Genomic DNA, 19,568 nt, shown 5'->3' with positions numbered 1-19,568 from the left:
TCTGATATGAAAATTTCGGTTATTGCATTGTCTCACGATGTTCTGTGTGCTGCTCTACGTATTTGTCATTATTACAAGCTGGTACCCGAACATTCTGGTACATACATCTCTTTATTTTAAATGCCTATTGCCTGCTCAAGTAGGTCCTCATCATTAATGTTTGCTTAGGGTGTGTGTCAAATTATTTAGTTTCAACCAATTATTTATTATAGGTACTGTTCCTACAATTTTCAATAAAAGATATAATCGAAATGATTTGGCTGTATTCCAGTCGAACCAGATTTCGTCTCGTCTTGGCGCCCAACGTGAGGCTGGAATCAGTAACGATGCCGATGCCTAATATTCAACACACTCTGAAAAATAGTCTATTCAAAACAGGAAATAGTCAAAATAATTAAATGGGAGGTGTCTAACATCATTCCCTTGGAGATCAGAAATCAATTGGCCAGGTTATAGAAACGTGAGAAAGTGAAGGTACACTATATTCGTCTAATAACTTCGATCAATCCGTGGAAAGTTCTTGTAATGGGTGATTCAGATTGTTGATTGAGTGTGCTTGCTACACGCTCTTTTTCGAGAATACTATCTGTAGTTGAGCGTCATCCTGGTAAGGTCCACGTCGGGAAGGGTAGCTTGTAATATCCTCCAAAACGCGTTGGACGTTGTTCACAGTTGGTGCCTGAGGGAGTAGATGTCTGTCAACCCCAGCAAAACTGTGTTAATCCCCTTCACCAAGAGAAGGAAATTGGACGATCTAACGCCACTTTCCCTCCGTTCCATTTGGAACGGAGGTGAAATATCTTGGCATTGTCCTTGATGAAAGACTCACCTGGAACGCTCACTTGGAAAAAGTTTTACACAAAGCCAGATTGTCTCTATGGACATGTCGATGGATTTGTAGTAAAACTTGGGGTTTAGGTCCCAAACAAATCCATTGGATTTATGTGATGATTGTCAGACCAATGATCACTTATGATGCAATTGCTTGGTGGCCGAAGGCTTTACAAAAAACGGCCCAAGCGAAGCTCTCTGGCTTACAGAGACAGGCTTGTCTGGGTATCAGTGGTGCCATCAGTACCACACCGTCAGCGGCCATGGAGATCCTTCTAGATCTATCTCCTCTCCACATTTTTCTGGAAAGAGATTCTAGATGGACTGCATACAGACTTGTGCACATTGCCAATTGCACAAATCAATTCAATGTAGAGTGCAACAGACTGTTGGTTAACATTAGAAGTAATAGTATTCTGGAAATGACCTCTGACTTTATGCCTCCAACTGTCAACTACGAACTGCCTTACAAACTACTATTCCCGAGTAGAGAGGACTGGATCCTGCGAGAGAAGGAAATATTAAGAGCAGATAGTTGTTGGTTCACAGATGGATCAAAAATACCTACCGGTTCTGGTGCAGGTGTTTTGAGTCGAAGACCCAGGACAGGATCCCCTGCCTAGGAACTTATGCGACTGTATTTCAAGCGGAAATTTACGCTATTGAATTGTGTGCGGAGAGATTGGATAAATCCAATCTCACTCACAAGTCAATAAAAATATTCTGGGACAGTCAAGCGGCGTTGGAAGCTCTTGACTCCTACCGAGCAACGTCTAAATTGGTAGCAAACTGCCAAAAAAGACTCTCCTCGATAGGAAGACTGAACAGATTATCTCTGGTCTGCATTACTGGCCGGGAAGGCAATGAAGCTGCTGACTCTCTTGCAAAGGTGGGTGCTGCAAGCGGCTTCATTGTACGAGAACCTGTCATTGGCATCAGTTTGGGCTTTGCCAAACAAACACTGAACACCTGGATGGCAAGAAGAGTTATGGACTTCTGGCAGAATCTTCCAGGATTGGCTCACTCCAAGGCGTTTATTCACCCTTCAAAGCTTGATTCCAAACAGTTGTTGGACTACAGTAGGGATGAACTACGATTTCTAACAGGCCTTCTCACAGATCACTGTCATTTGAATCATCACATGCAGAGACTTGGACTGTCGGAAGACAGTGTGTGTCGCCTCTGTCTGGAAAATGATGAAACTGCAGAGCATATACTTTGTGCCTGCCCCGTTGGGGACCGAATCAGATTCTTTGAGTTCGTCAGATCCGTACTCTCACCATCTGACCTGAAAGACCACTCGCCATACAAACTAATAGGCTTCGTTAAGGAGCTAGGTTGATTTGGCCGAGCGTGAATGAATGTGAGCCACAATAAACCCTTATGGGTTGCGGTGGAGGGTCGAATAGACCCACTCATATTAGACCTACCTACCTATCTGTAGTTGAGCGAGCACTTTGCTTGCCAGCTGCCCCACAAAATAATTGTAGTCGTACCGCTCCTAGTTTTGGCACTTTGTCTTAGTAACCTTCTGTTGCATGCGCTTTTTTAGCAGATTTTCCAACTTATCTGTCACAAAATATTGTCGCTGGGAACGCATTTTGTTACCAAGTTAGCGATATAAGGAGATGACTGCCATTTTCAACAGAAATACTTTGGTAAAATTTGGTGAAAAAGTTTTGAATTGTACAAATTGTTTGATCATTGGAAGAGTCAAATTATGAAACAATGAGCTCTTGACAATGAACAATGATCGTCATGGGAAGGACCAACGTTCACATAACTATAATAGAACGAACCAGTCGTACTAACCAACCAGCTACCGTCCATTCAAATTAGTAATGAAATGAAAACATTAAATTAGTAGTGACAAACATCACCGGTTGAAAAAATAAACACCACAGTTCATTTTACTTGAATATTGTTTTTTGATAAAATGCTTTACACTTTACGTTATTAGCATATATTTCCAGTTGATTCTGAATTCTATTCGATTACTGAGACAAGTGTTACAACCCCCATTTTTTCCCAATTCTTCTTGGATAAATGAATATCACTTCTCATATAAACAGTGAATTTTAATATGTCTTGAAATAAAAGCTTCGATAGAAGATACTTCTGATCGAAATTGGAAAAATGCGTATCTTAAACAACTACTTTCGACTGAGAATTTTGAATTACTTATAATCACTTATTTTATACGCTTAATGGGATTGAAACAGATAGACCTAAGAGCGCTACAATTACAAGAAGTTTTTCAATTCCAAAAACTAATATCTCCCAAAAAATCATTTAAAACATCTCTCGATCAATTGTACAAATAAAAACATCCGTTCTTCATTATCTTCTATTTACATTTTAGCAATTAGATTTTTATCATGAGGGTATTACCATCGCCTTCATAGATAAGAATTGTATTCCTCCTTGTGAATTACATATTCCAAATTCTGTTATACTTTTAAAACATAAGTGTTGCTGGGGTCTGCTGCCAATCTCAACACTAAGTGTATGCATATTATATAGTATCCGTTTCTCATCGTTATATGTCATCTGTTTTGAATATGAAGTTGAATCGTGCCTTCTCTCATAGCATAGTTCTTTGATTTTCTTCAAATCCGTAAAATTTTTATATTCCTTTATTTTCCATATATTATAGCACCATTTATGTGATTGAGCTGGACTCCAACCTGATTGAACTGAAGATGACCATCCGGTACGGATAATTTCGAATTGTGTTGAGGAAATAGAGGAATTTGCCAAATTGGCATACACAAATGTCAAAGCTTTAGCCCGGTAGCCGGAGAGCCCCAGTCCATCACATGAAGAAGAAGAAGAAATGTCAAAAGTTAGAGGATAAATGTTCTCCAGTGTACCGTGTATCATCTTTCTCAAATGTGTTTACCATTTTGAAACTATATTCATGTTGACGTGCAGAGCATCGAAAATTTATCTCGGCAATTAATAACAATGACAATATTAATTCACCAAGGAATTGTTCTGACAACAACTTTGTTCTTTATCGGAGAGGAAGAGTTATAGGTTGTTCTAGTGAATCTAGTTATTGGGGTATTGACCCGTTACTTGAGTTCTTTGGTAGCATCAAAAGCGTTCGATTAATTAACTTTGAAATAGTAGTATAACTATGGAAATCAGAAACGAAAATAACGGCGTAGAACCTGGGCCAGACATAACAATGTTGTCTCCAGAAGTTCAATTATTAGGGTCTGTTACCAGCATTTCAGAGGGACCTGAGATGAAAGGACAGCAGCTGAGATCCAGTGCTCGTGTTTTTAAGAAAATGAAAATGGACGTATCTGTACCATTAGCACCAGAAAAAATCGAGAAGAAAGAAGAACACAAGCCAGACACTAAAAAGTGCTTTAGACCTTTGTGGACATCTGATGACAAGAGTTTATTTTTTGAAGCTTTGAATGAGTATGGAAAAGACTTTGAAAATATTCATCTGTACATAAGCAATAAATTTCGAAAGAAAGGTGTTCCGGATCACTTGATCAAAACGAAGGATCAAGTCAGACATTTATACTATCGAACCTGGCACAAGATTTCCAAATATTTGACATTTGCTGATGGTATCAAAAAAATAGCACAAGAACTATATGCTTTAATAAATTATGGCGAACTTAGAAAGAAAATAGGATCTGTCAGCAAGAAAATTCTACCAAAACTAAAAGAATTAGTATATAAAGGTTCTTTGATGGTGAGGTTGAGAGGTAAACAGGTACGAGTGAAGACTCCCATGTGTAAGGCACTGAGAAAGTTGAATCAGCTTGATGAAAAATATGATGAAATCAGATTACCAAATAGGTTGACTGTTGAACTAAGACCTAAAGATATGACTTCGTTCTTCAAAGTGCAAAGCACTGCTCAAAACCCAAGACTGAAGACATCACTGCTACTACAAAAAAGATTAGGTATATTGATAGAATGTCTTGAAAAGAAATGGAAATCAGTAGATGCCAGAATATATGATAAGGCATTAGTGTTTTCCAGGCCAGTCACAAACGAATGTTTGCCTCCAGACAAGGTAAGTAGATAAATTTATTCATTTTCAAATAAGAACCCTAATATAAAAATAATAGCTAATTTTTAAAATAATATAATATTTTGCATACATGCAAATTATTCCTATTAACAGTAAAATGTTCATAAACTCCTTTGTTAAATGTAAGAGTGTCATATAAAGTAAAATGGAATCTCTTGTTCAAAGAATCTGCCTTTTTTCAACATACATAATAAAATATACAATTCAATGAATATGTATATATAAGTGTTAACAAAACAAATACATTAAAATTCAACTTTTGAAAATCATAATTCTTGAATAGTATGGGTTTCATTTTTGAAATCAAGGTAATTATTAGGTTTTTGAATTTTTTAAAGCATGACTCTTTTCGTGTTAGTTGTAAGTTTATCATGGAACTCAATACATGAAAATGAATATGTCTAGGCTCTTTCAGTCTACGTTAGCCTATGTGTTGGGATATAGATATAGTGGTGCTAATTCATTTACTATTTTATAGATAATATATCTTATTGGTGCTCTTACATTACATAGATGTTTTTTAGACACAATAGTGGTTAATTACACTAGCTGTCAACAAACGTCTAATTTTAAAGTTACATATCCATTTTGCCTTTTTATTCTGGATGACAAGCATTTTCAAAATGTATAGAAAAATGCATAAAATTAGATTCTAAACAAATGTACAATTCTCTTGTACATTTGTTTAGAATAATCAAAGCCGGATCAGGTTCTGCTGATACAATGTCTAGAGTCACAAATCGCTCTTCTTTACAAGAAGATCATGGATTTCAGTGTGCTTATCACATGTAGAGAAGAAACTTTTCAGTCAGTGTTATTGAGTAAATTTAAAATTCTGGTTGAATGATAAGGTATTATCCAATTGAAAATGTAAATATTAGATTCAAGCAACAAATTCAATAGCCTGTATTTTCTAGGTAATATCTCTGGTGTGAGGTTACAATCATGGCTTTCCTTTTCAGGTCATAGAAGTTAATAAAACACTGTTGAATCCTCCTTTGAGGCTCACTCCTCCAGCCAACTGTCGTATCGAGGTCCCGTCAATAAACTTGGGAGAATATTTCACTCAACAAAACATTTGTCTCAGCACCTATGAAAATCGGGTTGGTATTACAAACTACAGTACATCCTGTAAATATAATGATTTCAAACTGATTAACAAATCAGGTTCCCGTAAAGGGGGTGCAAGATCTAGAATAGATAGTATTAGTGATAAGTCGGAGAAATCTCCACAAAAAAATAGTTCCCACACGGATGATAATGATACTTGTGATAATGAGATAAATGCTGAAGGTGACAAAGGAGCCGATGAGCTTCAGAATGTGGTAGATAAGGTAAAACAGGAATTTGAAGAAGTGACAGTTAAGGAAGTTAAACTCAAAGAAATAGGAAAAGTTAATGTTCAAGAAGAGATTGCCAATCAAAAAAAGGTAAGTATTTGTTGAAATTTGTTATATGTATTTTTTAGAAATGAATACTTTGACAGAGAAAAACAAAGATATATTACTTATATAAAAGGCAATACGTGTTAAAATTGCAGATTTATGTCATTAACTTAAAAGTATCAATGCTCTGAATACGTTGACTTTAATCAGATTGAAGTTTCAGTTACATTTTATAGAAAAATATTTTTTCCACTTCCTATATTGAGAAAATATTCCAAGTTGATTCATTGATAAAAGAGACACAAAATTGTTAATTGAATGGGTAGGGTGAAAATAATACCTAACAATTTACGCAACATTTAGGCTGCGGGCACGAAAATGGCGACGGCCGAGCGATGGCGAGGCGACGCGACGGCGAAACGGTGGAGATGCATACAACAACATCGACAGTATAGGTGACGCGCAAGAAACGAGCGGCATTGCTTGACCTTCGCGATTTTCGTACCCGCAGCCTTAATGCTAACAGGAGTTATAAACTCGCACAGAAGATGACACAGGGTGTCAAAAGAGCTGCTAGCATTAAATGTTAGTGTTGCATAAATTGAGAAGTATTATTTTCACCCTACCTATTCAATTAAAAATGAATTTACACATAGAAGCTGAATTTTTAGAACACAACAAAATTGTTGTTTAGTTAGTTTTTAGTATACCCAGCCATTATGAATATTTTAAGATTGAATTGTGAAAGTTAGGGGCTCGATTTCAATAGGACAATGGCTTCATCATCATTGCCAAATTTAAATTGTCTTACTGTTTGAAAGATAAGTGTTTTGTATATTATGATATGGCAGACCAATGGACAAAAATATATTTGACGGAATCAACAAAGAAATAGGTTCTAATATTTCCTGGTGAATGTTTGAAAGGTCAGATTTCCATTGTCTAAGGTTCGAATTCCATTGTCTAAGAAAGTATGGACAGGTTTGAAATATATGGGGAAAAATATGTTGAAAATACCGAAGATATGGGGACCGGAATATTTGGAGCAATTAGTGGAAAGAATAAAAAAATCTAAAGGAGATTTATAATTTCAACATATCTTTGTGAGTTGAAATGAAAGTAAATTCTTAAATGGATATAACAATATGTACAATATTACTTATGTACAACTTTTTGATTGTTAGTATACTTAATCTTCTTCACTGATTACTGGCCTGTTCATGATTCTTTGAGCTACTTATATAGGTCAACAACAACCCATTCCCGCTTGATAAGAGTTTTGTACACCCTAGCATAGCTGAATGCCTCGTTATTCAACATGTTCACAGCTTCTTCAAACTTTCCTTCAAACCAGTATTCCCTGTGTATGATTTCAGCTTCCTACACGTTCTTGCTGTTTTGCTAGTGGATCCAAATATGCTCAATGATATAAATAGTATCAGGAATAGGCCAGTATCACAGGAAGATGATCGTAGTTACCACCAATAGAAATTTAATGAGGTAGCTCAGTTGAAAATTTTTCGCTTATCTTTTATTATTTACATTTTACATCATTTCTTTATTTTTTATTTTTTTTCATTGTTTGTACTTTAGTTTTCTCATCTTAATCTATTTGAAATACTTGAGAGCATTTATCATTTTTTAGGAAAGAATAAACACTATCAGAAAGGGATGGACTCAAAAAGACTGCCAGAGTTTAACTATTGGTGAAGTGTATCTTATGTTTGGGTCTGATTCCAAATTAATTCTGGAATATAGCTGGGACAACCCAATTGAAGTGCTGCCTAAAACCGAAACAAACATTAATATGGAATTGAAGCTTGAAGAGGAAATGGATACATCGAATATTATATCTCAGGAACAACCAAAAAATTTGGATCTCAGTGAATCTCTGTCAAAATTATTGTCAGTTGCCAAACTTCACTATCGCAAAAATATCATAAAATGTCCATGTGGACACGTTTGCGGTGTGAAGAACAATGCTCAATTGAAAAAAGCAATGGAAACCAAAATCCGAAAAATTCTTACAGATATCGATAAGTGCACAGAGGAAGTGGAGGACAAAATAACGACAGAAGAAAATATGTTTGAAAGCACGACATTCACACCTCCTCCTGCTTATGTACAGCCAAAGATTGCTATACCTCCCCCATATTTTCAACAGCGTAATACGGAAAATACCCCCATGGTCAAACTTGTGTCCCAAATTGATTCGATTCAAAGACTTTCACCTAAGTATTGTAATCGAAAAGGAAGGAAGCCGAGATCAAAGCAAGTTGTTGTTGAAAGGAAGCTTCCTCTACTTCCCAATAACATTGAAAGTGAGCACCAAATTGTGAGAATGAACATAATTTCCCAGGAAGAAACCAGCATAGGAACAGGAGAGAGTGTGTTTGAAAATAGAACAGGTTTCAACAATCAACCTGTCACTGATATGGCAGGAGAAACCATCAGAAACAGTCCTCCTTGCAGTCCCTCTAGAATTCTGAAGGAAGAAGACAACCAGTGGATCAGTTCCGAAGTAGAGGATTATTCTCTTAGTAGTCTTTTAGGACGTTTAGAATCTCCGATGAAGCCGGGTACTTCTAACTCAAGTATTATGGGTGATGACTCCCGGTTATCCCAGGATGTTGATGCTCAACTTCATTCGATGCTCACTCAGAGCAGCATAGATTTTTCTGCAAATTTTGCCGATCTTGCAGCTCAAGTTGTTAATGATTCCAAACATAACTGAATTTGTATTATGTCAGTTTTGATAGAAAGTAGATTAGTAGTAGCAGCAAAACATTTTTACTTTCAGTTGTTGAGAAAATTAGTGACAAATATTAGGTCATAAAGATTCACTACTTTAGAGATTAGAATGCACACCAAAAAATGAATTGATTTCATTACTTAACAATCATATTTATTATTCAAGACATTTTTTGTTGGAGAATGTTTTTAAGATTTGAAACATTTTTTTGGAACTCATAACTTTTTACAATTAAATACTTGAAAATATTAATGAATCTAACAAATTGTCTGATGTGCCCGTGATCTGCAGGTTTATATTCCTGATGTGTCATCTGCTACTGCGATAGACGTTATCAAAGGCAATGTGGCAATAGTCGAACTGATCCACCTTACTGCGATGTGCATCTTGAAAATGATTCTGGTGAGTTTGTACTTATAATGGAACAAGGTGTCGGGCGATCAACTGCTCTTGTAGCTCATTGGCCCGATCCTTTTTCAATTATTGGGAGAATCTTTGTGTGTGCCGGTATCCATGTCTCGTTGATGTTTAAGGTCTCTTGATTATAGAATTATTCTATTTTCAATATGAATTTCTACAAAATAAATAGGTCATCAATCGAACAAGTTAAGATCTCTTCCTTACCCTTGAAATCATTCTTATGTTTATATATTTCTATGGCTTCTCTGAATAGCTTTGGATAGTGACCTCTTGTTTTAATAAATTGATGGGTATAGCTGTTACTACGTGGTAAGAGATCATCATGAAAATTGAGAAATAAAACTTCCTATACAGTAACTAACGTTACTGCAATTTCGTCCTATGCAATAATCAAAATCAAATCAAAGATACTTTTTCAGAAAAAAATATATCTCATAGACAAAGTCTAAAAATACAAGCAATGAGTTATAATATATAAATAAAATAGAACACATGAAAATATACATATACCAAGCAAGAAATTATCAGTTCTTGAGTTTATCAGGAGACGAAAGAGTCATCAAAATATTCCTGAAATGAGTAATAGACCCCATCAACCAGAAGCAGTTTGACCTCTTTTCTGAATTCATTGTGGACATTGATTTCTTTTATTTTAACTGGCAGGTGATTGAACAGTTTGATGACATTGAAAATAATTCAGTCCCAAATTGATCAGCTCGTGGGAATCGGCTGATCCATATTGGTAGTGTGACTGCAGGTGAGGAGTGTGGCTCACATGAGACAAACTAAAATAAATGATAATATTAACCCTTACTTATCTATACATCACTGTAGGTTATGAAAGAGGTCCTTAACTCAATTGAGTACCTGAATTTTGTTTACCTGTCCGGAGTGTAATAGTGTTTATGTGGGACAATGTGACCGAAATTTCTCAAAACGGTATGCTGAACATGAAAGGTCCTTCAGACTTGGTTAAAATTATTCAACATTTTCAAACCATTCCTTGTGGTGCAAGCACAAGTTCTCGAGTCTAAACGATACCGAAATTTTACACTATGCAAGTAAGGGTTGGAAACTCAATTATTTTGAATCTTTGGACATTAACAAGCATAGGCATTGGATGTAACCTACTAAATGACTATATCGATTGTGTCAACTTGCCAGTTTTCAGATTAGCATACCCACATTGTCACAGGTAAACAAAATTCAGGTACCCAATTAAGTTGACGACCTCTGTTATTACCTACAGTGATGTATAGATATTTGAGGATTAACATTATCATTTATTTTAGTATATTGTATTCATTTGAAAATGTCCGTATAGGACGAAACTGCTGTACCATTAGATACAAATACAAGCGGTATAAAACATAGGAAGTTTCATTTCTCAATTTTCATGACCTCTTGTTTTATCAAGAACTTGCTTGCATTCTAAGATAATGTCATGGCTTCCCTCTGAGAGAAAGAGTTCTGCAACTGCCGATTTATCTGTTTGGCCACAGCGGCAACTTCTTTTATTCTCAGTTGAGCGCGTTTTAACGCTTTTTTTGTAGTTCCAATGTAGAACAAACCACAACCAAACAGTATTCCATATACTCCTAGGGTACTTGATGGATCCATGGGGTCTTTTGCTGACCTGAGACTATTATCTATCGTTCTTGTGGACTCTTTCAATTTGGTCCGTCGCTCCGCTCATGTAAGACAGAAAAGTTTTTCCATTGGCCATTCGATCCAGTGTCAGTGTAGTGTTTCTCTATGGGTCGTAGGACTCTGTTGATTTGGGCCTCGTTACATCCAATACCCAGAAACACATTCTTTAGATGACACATTTTCTCTTGTAGTCCTTCTGGTCTTGCCCCCTCTGGTAGAGGGGGCAAGACCAGAGACTTTCTCATTTTTCAAGCTGTACAAGATGGTGTTTATCTACTTTTCCAAATTTAATTGACTCTGTATTTCTCATGGTTACTGATTTTCCCCATGCTGGCCCTCCTTATTTTGGGTACATTGTATTGGGTACATTTCACTGAGAAATGAGTAAAATCTTATTGGAATATCTTCCCTAGGCCATCAAAAGTTAACGAGTGCCCATCATCTGAAGGTTCTTAATATTCAAAAGTTCCTCTTATTTGTCATCAGCCATGAGATTACATAAAATTTCCTTTAGACTGTTAACATTGATAAGCAAGGTAGCAAACAGATACAACTGAATTACAATTTATGACTTGTAACAATCGAAAAAAGTATTCACCTAATCAAAATCTGAAAAAAGCATTTTCCAGCACAAGAATGTACAAAGAGGAATAAGTTATTCTCCATTCTTAAAAGTAACTGATATTTTGTTCATTGATAGTGTCCAAAACAAGCACTTTTTCCAAACACCAGAACTTCAATACTATACTCGACACGCATTTCACCAACCAAGTTGGCGTCTTCAGGTGATGAAGTGAATGCCTAACTCTGAAATGGGTCTCTATTTGTATCTAACATTGTACACTTTCTCTTTCGGACTCAACATTGATAATTTTGAATAGCAATTCACGGTAAATTTTTTCTGGTGAAAGTTCCTGTGAATTTTAACAGATTGATTCTTAAAAAGGTAAACAATGGGCTATTTGGAATAGGACCTTTGTCACTGTTCATAGTTCCCATGCCACACTTTACTGTTTCCAGACTGTAGAAAGCATTCAAAAAAGTCTAGTGTAATGTACCGGTCTCAAAATTTTAGACAGTTTTCATTTATACAGCTTTGATTTTTCTGGGCTCCGAAATCGAATATATGATGCGTGCTCTTTGACACTCGTTTTAATGGATCGCTTAGTCTGACCGATATATTTTATGTCACAGTCCTCACAGTTTATTTTCATTTATAAACAAATTTTCATATTCCAACATCTTGTTTTTGGTTACCTAATATTTATTGCAGTTTTGAAGGCTAGTTTCACGTTTAAATTAAAAAAAATACGATCTAAACCGTTAGTGTATCTTGGTATTTCGAAAACATGAAGATTTACAATTTACAAAAACCCTCAGCTTCAAAGTTCATTGTACGTGAAAGAAGTCATCAAAATTTCTTGATTACTTTAAAATATATTTGGTAACCCTAAAAACAAGAAGTTGGAATCTAAAAATAAGCTGTGGAGACTGACTAAAATATATCGGTCACACTAAGCGAGCCATTCAAAGACTTTTCAAAAAACACGCAGCACTTATCCGATTTCAGAGACCAAAAAAATCTAGTGTCGCTCAACACGCCAAAGAGAATGGCCATAGAATAAATGAAAACTGTCTGAAATTGTTGAGATCAGTACGTGAGACTAGACTTTTGGATGCTTTCGGAAATGACATTTTTATCAATCAACCTGTTGAAATTCAAGGGAAATTTCACGAGAAGAAAATTCCCAGTAATTTGTATTTGAAATCATCGATTTGTGTAAGTGTATCATTTTGAAATGAATTGTGACCCATTTTAGAGTTAGGAATTAGTTTACTTCATCTTCTGAAGACGCCAACTTTGTTGGTGAAACGCGTGTTGAGTAAAACATTACAGTTCTCTTGTTTGAGAAAACTACTTGTTTTGGATTTATTTTACGCCATTATTGGTGTCTGAACCTCTCAATAAGTGAAATATACAATGTGATGACTAAGTTCTCTCTCTGAACTTGATATCTAGTCAGTTTCAAATGTGGATTTTACCACATCATTTTAAAAAAACAGACAATGTTTTGCTGTTGTTCTTCAACATCTTTAAGCTGGTTATATCTTTTATTATTTATTTTATTATAGTCGATATTTATGAAGGCTGTAGTTGTTATTCATTGAAAATGAAATTATTCAATATCAGTACACAGTGTCGATATTAAATAATAAACAAAAATTGTCAACACTCTTGACAGAAGTATTTGCAAAGAAAACTTGAAGGGAATTTCAATTCAAAACACTTTTCATTGAGGAGTCAAAAAATCAAAAGTTCTGCATTGAAAAAAATCATACGTCTTCTGCTGGGAGTGATCTGGTGTCCATTATACTCACATTGTGTCGTACCTGAAGATGTGGGTTACATTTTCATGATACATATACTTACACATTGAGCAATGCAAGTATTTTTTTGTTTCAATTATTTTAAAGAGTTCATATTATTTTAGCCGATGAATTACCCACTCAATGAACTGTCACCAGAAATTTTTTATATCTGTTGGATATAATATTCTATTCTATGTTTTCATGTTAAAGTTTCCAAAGTATGTAAATTGTGATATGAATTTTTTATGTTGACCTTTTAGAATAAAGTTTTACCATCAACACTTTGTATTTGTTCCCTTATGATTATTGTGTTCTTAGGTTTTTAATTTTAGCTTAGATTGAAGAGACATTCGAAGATTTCAATGGAGATAGGTTATAAAAATAGAAAAATTATAGAAAATAAAGATTTTGGTTATCAACTCTCCCATTCAGGACTTAGGGATTTTATAAGGATTTTAGGCCTTAAGGATTTGATAAGTCTTTCAATTCTCTTTCCAACACTGTTTTGTTTTGCAAAATCAGATCAATCGTTCACAGTTAGCCCTTTTAAATTTTTTCAATAACCTGCAAAAATATATATCACAAAAAAAATGTAATATGTACCTATTGAACTGTGCAAGATAGTGTCTATCATCAACATGAAGTTGGTAATTTGCGATAATTGAAAATCGAATTGCACTGACGAGTGGCCAAACAGCCCGAAACCGCTCTGCAAAAGTGTGTTCCAATAATTGAAAATGAATTCAGGCAGTTATGTATCGCCAACAGCATATGCAGAAATAACTTCAGTGAAGAACCCTGCAATGACACCTGTCGGATATAATCCAATGCCCTTCGTGGTATTAGCCAGGAAAGTAGTTGTTTTCTGACAGGTGTCAGTCCGTTAGCCTAGAGTGTAGGTAAATTGAGACTAGCCATACTGTCTCCAAGTATGCCCACTCATTTATGTAAAAAAATCTTCATAATTGTTTGGGTAAAGTGGTATTACCTATCGGACGGAATATTAAAATTCGAAGATGAAAGAGAAAATGTCATGTTACTCGATCCTTAACCATTCAAACATTTGGGAGTAATTTTCGAAATGGCGTAGTCAAAAATACGGAAAAGAGTGTCCTTTTCCAATAAAAATAGTCGGTATTTGCATTTTCTTGAAATATTCATGCAGTTCTTAATAACTATTCGTTTAGTTCGAACACCCTGTATATATTACGTTTTTGGTATGGTCAGTTGTGTCAACTTGGTTGTTTTATTATTTATTACTTGAATTTGTTCAACTACAGTTCAACTTTCGATCTATTCTGAATAATCATCGTTGTTTATAAGTTTGTAAATATGTTTCTTTTTAACTGGCTCTAAAATTGGAAAAAATTACTTCAATTTAACTATATGTTGAAATTTGAAAAAAAAATGTCAATCAATTGGTAATAAGAGTAGTGATGCTCAATCGAAATATTGCATGAAAATCTTCAAAAAGTTCATATAGATGATGGGTAACTGTCTTCCGCACAATTTTCATGAAATATATAATTATTCGCACATTCTATAATTCTGATAACATTTTTTTAATTTTCATTAAAACTTCATCGAGAAAGAGACGTTTAAATTTTTTCAGGTTTCAAGATTCAAAAATGTTTTATACGTTCCGCAGAGGAATACTTACCTACCTACTTTAATGAATTATTTAGTTCATAAAATTCAATAAATTAACATCCACATATTGCAACATTTATAAAAAAATATAAACCTACCCTTATAAGTTATCCCGCCATAGCTGATAAAGATGTTACTAAAACACATCAACATTATCAAAAGGTAAGAGATATATTTTATGCAATGAATGTATTTTTAAAAAGGGTGGTTTTATTTTCTCTATAAGATTTGTGAAGTATGATGTGGTATATGGTTAATTTTTGATCCAGCAATCGTTGAGGCATTCTAGTTTTGAAAAAACTTAATTTAATCAACAATACTGAAAACTTGGCATCTGCGGAAAAATGTCTATATAACTCAATTTGGAGGTCAATAGATAATATCAAAACACAAAACCAAAAAAAACTTCACTGGCGATACAACACAACAATGAAGATCAATGTTATGTGGATTTCGATATATTATTGTGACAATTGTGACAATTAAAGATGTATCGTAACCAAAATTAACGTCAATAATTAACAAAACAAATTGATGATTATAAATCTGAGGTCTAGTTTATTAGTTTTCAGGAAACCGTTCTCCATATCTATCATTAGTATCACAATTGTGGCGATTTATTTTTGGAACATATCTCTCCAAGTTCTATGCCCAGTTATTCTGTCAAGTGTCATAATGTATCTACTTTTTTAATTTTATTGTTCAGTGATTGGTAGCGGTAAAGCGTCACAGAACTTAGCGTTTATTTGAGAAACTGAAAATGGTAAACAAAATTACTGTTGGAGATTCCTAAATAGTTGAATAAATTTTATTTATTTTGCTGAAACAATATCCGTGCAGCTAGATGTAATTTTATTCAATAATGGACGGTCTCAAATCAGACAGTGAGACGGAGCTAACCTCAACGATGGGCAATGCCCTGTCAGTGACCAACAAAGATGAAAAAAACGATACAAATGATGCTACCCCGACTTCATCGACTGATGCCAGTACGGCTTCCACAGCTTCACGAATAGGTAATAACTTGAAAATAATTTTTGGTAAAATACCTTTTGGCTTTCCACTTGTTCATTATATATGTACCTAGAAAGTGAGTGACTACTGAAGACAGGAAGAAAGAAAATTGAATATACATTAAAAACTCATTACGAAGTTTATGTCTTTCAGATACAAATGGGAAGAAATAATCCACCCCAAACACATACTTTCTCAAATAAATGACTTGAATTACACAGAAAACACTTTTCCTCATTGGGTTTGTACTTGCAAACATCCATAATGTAATTGAAACAGATGATCATTCATAGGATCACTACACAATATAATATATGGAGGAATACTGATATGACATTTCACTTGAAAGAAAAATTCTTAGTCTACTTCCAAGTTTTGGTGAAAACACTGATTCTCAACTAAACACTCACCTTTTTGGAGGACTTTGAAAAATCATTCATACTTCTAGTTAACCTAATTCCAGCCATAAACTTCCATTTAAGAGTAAAGTGATTTTTTTGTGATTGGCTTTTAGAAAACAAACTTATGGCTTCTTATTTCCATCATTATATAGTAAGTGGGAAACTTCTAAAGAAAGAAAGTAATAAGATTTGTCAATAAAAACTCTTCAGGAGTTTTCCATTTTCATATAATGATGAAGAAGTGAAAAGCCAACCGTTTTTTCCTAAAAACTAATAAAAAATACAAGACAAGAGCGGATGTGTTTTTTCCGGTGACGTAAAGCAAGGAGAGTTGAGCGAGTTGTCTTGAGTTTATAAAAAGGTTTTGATGAGTTAAAAGATTATGTTCTCACCTGAAAATGTTTCAATTTCATTAGAAATGTTTGGAGTACAAGCTGAATGAAAAAAAGTAATTTTCTTGTACTTCAATTCAAATATTACAATACAAAGTATTTTCAAATAACTGTAAGAGAATGAATCTATTTCACAAAAAACACAACACATAAGCATCTTAAAAAAACAAATGAATTTCATAAAATAATTTATGTAATTATAAATAAACATGTTAAAGAATTTAAGGGTACTTAATAGGAAAAAATGCAAATTATAAAATTTCACTAATTAGAATTTTTTCAATTGATATTTGAATTTCATTATGGAATAGTTACTTGTTTATTTTCTCTTGAATTGAATTATTTATAATGGGTTTGTCTTTTGGCATAACTATGAATATGTACAATTTTGATAAAATCACGTCTGATTTCTTTATATTACTCTTGACAAATTGAATGAAACAAATAATTTTGAATCATATTTTGAATCAGACTTTGTGCATGATCGTATCTTTATAAATAGTTTTAATTGAAATATTCAATTTTGATTTCTTTCAAAAGTTACATCCCGTATATATAATGATGGAGAATCTCTCCAAAAAATCCTTTTTCAATTTTGAAAATGGTCAATATAATCAACCTTATTTTGATGACTTGAATTGTAGTTTCAGATGATCCTATTAGTAGTACCTCTTGTGATACTATTGATCAGACAAAGGCCTCTGAGATGAGTCAGTCGGTTACAGATTTACTGGAAATGAACATTCCCAGTGAGAAAATCACTGAAGATGTAGAAGATCTTGTCCATGACTTGGAAAGCTTGCTTGGCGAATCTACAGATTCCTTCAGCATTCCCCTTCGGACTCCAACAGAAGAGCTGAAAGAAGCTGAAGATGTGGTCTCTCAAACTTCTGGTGAGCCAAACGAGGAACAAGATACAGCTGTTACATGTAAGATGCCCATATTTTTTATCAGAAGAATAACAACATATGATAATCTAAACATCACATCTGCAGAATTGCTGGTTCTGGGAACTCATTAATGATACAGGACAGATTAGAGATAGGAGTTAGTCCACTTCATTGACCAAAGACTCCGATTTGGTTGGTGAAACTTGTGTTGAGAAGAGAGTCACAGTTCTGGCTTTTGAAAATGGTGCTTGGTTTGGATTCAATAGCAAGTCATTAAATACTTTCATAGTCTGTGTCAGAAAATCATACAATGTCTTTTGTTCTACACTGTACAAAGAAATCTATTGTACACGTTTGAAATGGCACTTTAAATATGATTTTTATTGACATATTTTGCAGAATTTGATTTTTTTAAATAAGTAAATCCACAGTTACCTCATATGTATAGAAAATGTCTAAAATTGAACAATATATACATATTATAAACCAAGTACCATATTTTTATGCTTGAATATCCTGAATACCTATACAGGGTGTAACTAAATAAGTGTAAAACATTTAAGGAGGTGATTCCTCATCGAAAAAAGATAGGATCTTTCATATAAAGAAATTTCATTGGAGCATCCCTTGTTAATATACAGCCCCTTAAAGGGGGTACATAAAATTTGTATAACAATTTTTTTCACAAGCACTAAAAAAGTTACAATATTGAAATTTACCTGACGTTTTGTACTACCAAAAAGACAGCCAGAAATTTATTTGGTTTACCCCATGGTTGTAAGGGGTGGAAAACGCAACTCCTAAAATTTATTTCCGATAGCCTGTTTCATTATAAACAAAAAATGTCTCTTGGGTTTTCTGCCCAAAATAAACTAGTTTGCAGCAAAAAATTATTTTAGGGACAACTACAGAGATACATTGTCATAAATGCGAAAATACGGAACTAATCTATCTAGTAGGTCGTTATTAGCAATAGTGACAATTAAATTGGTATGACGCTGTCAGTTTGTGAATTTTCGAAATTGAATTAATACTAATTGTGTGTTGTTGTTCTGTTCTCAATTTGTTACTTTAATAATTCACTTGTTATTAAAATGGCATACACCAATTAGGAAATGGCTGATATGTATTACGTTTGCGGTCTGTCGCAGGGGAATGGGTTAGAAGCTTCTAGAGGATATGCTGAAATGTATCCTCAACGGCAGCATCCTTCACATAGAATATTTGCTCGACTTCATCAACGATTACGAGAATAGGTTCATTCGACAAAAGAACGCAGGATTGTGGTCGCCACCAAGAAGTACGAACACCACAGCTTGAGGAAGCAGTACTCAATTTGATTGAAGAACAACCTACTACCAGTACTATAAAGATTGCTTTCCAGCTAAATGTTGATCATATGACGGTATTTCGAATTTTAAAGGAACAACTGTTATACCCTTACCATCTGCAACGAGTACAGGCACTGTTACCGCGAGACTTTCCGAACCGTCTTGAATTTTGCAATTGGATGCTGGAAATTATTAGAAGAAATTGTGACTTTCTGAAGACGGTAGAATTCACAGACGATTGTAGTTTTTCTCGGGACAAGATTATTAATTTTCATAATTACCACATATGGGCTGATGAAAATCCTCACGCTATTGTCAAACTAACCGTCAAGAACAGTTTTCTCTTAACGTGTGGCTCGGAGTTATTGGGGATGATTTAATTGGGCCTCATTTTCTACCTCCTTGATTAAATGGTGAGG

At 34.4% G+C, this 19,568-nt stretch overlaps 2 protein-coding genes and 1 long non-coding RNA gene across 3 annotated transcripts in view; 2 read left to right on the top strand and 1 right to left on the bottom strand.

Annotated features, from left to right (window-relative positions):
- The first annotated feature begins 3,514 nt into the window (after window positions 1-3,514).
- crm (cramped chromatin regulator) lies at window positions 3,515-9,748 on the top strand. The gene is made up of 3 exons (XM_023159874.2): window positions 3,515-4,876; window positions 5,857-6,324; window positions 7,925-9,748. Exons 1-3 carry the CDS (start codon window positions 3,974-3,976, stop codon window positions 9,011-9,013), a joined length of 2,460 nt encoding a protein of 819 aa, XP_023015642.2. The 5' UTR covers window positions 3,515-3,973; the 3' UTR covers window positions 9,014-9,748.
- On the bottom strand, window positions 8,345-15,704 carry LOC141485273 (uncharacterized). Its single transcript, XR_012467129.1, has 2 exons — window positions 9,656-15,704; window positions 8,345-9,605 (listed from the first exon to the last, which is right to left on the bottom strand). It is a non-coding gene; the product is annotated as an uncharacterized lncRNA (long non-coding RNA).
- A 124-nt stretch (window positions 15,705-15,828) lies between these two features.
- e(y)3 (PHD finger protein enhancer of yellow 3) overlaps window positions 15,829-19,568 on the top strand; it is a 64,738-nt gene continuing 60,998 nt past the window's right edge. Inside the window, exons 1-2 of the mRNA XM_074181661.1 lie at window positions 15,829-16,137; window positions 17,573-17,857. Coding sequence (XP_074037762.1) covers window positions 15,984-16,137; window positions 17,573-17,857 — 439 coding nt within the window. The 5' untranslated portion in view covers window positions 15,829-15,983. The remainder of the gene's footprint in view (window positions 16,138-17,572; window positions 17,858-19,568) is intronic.

The sequence above is a fragment of the Leptinotarsa decemlineata genome, unplaced genomic scaffold (assembly GCF_025532065.1).
Source record: "Leptinotarsa decemlineata unplaced genomic scaffold, Ldec_3_MD MMD2_tig00026314_RagTag_RagTag, whole genome shotgun sequence".
Classification (NCBI taxonomy): domain Eukaryota; kingdom Metazoa; phylum Arthropoda; class Insecta; order Coleoptera; family Chrysomelidae; genus Leptinotarsa; species Leptinotarsa decemlineata.
This window is presented reverse-complemented; position numbering and strand designations above follow the sequence as displayed.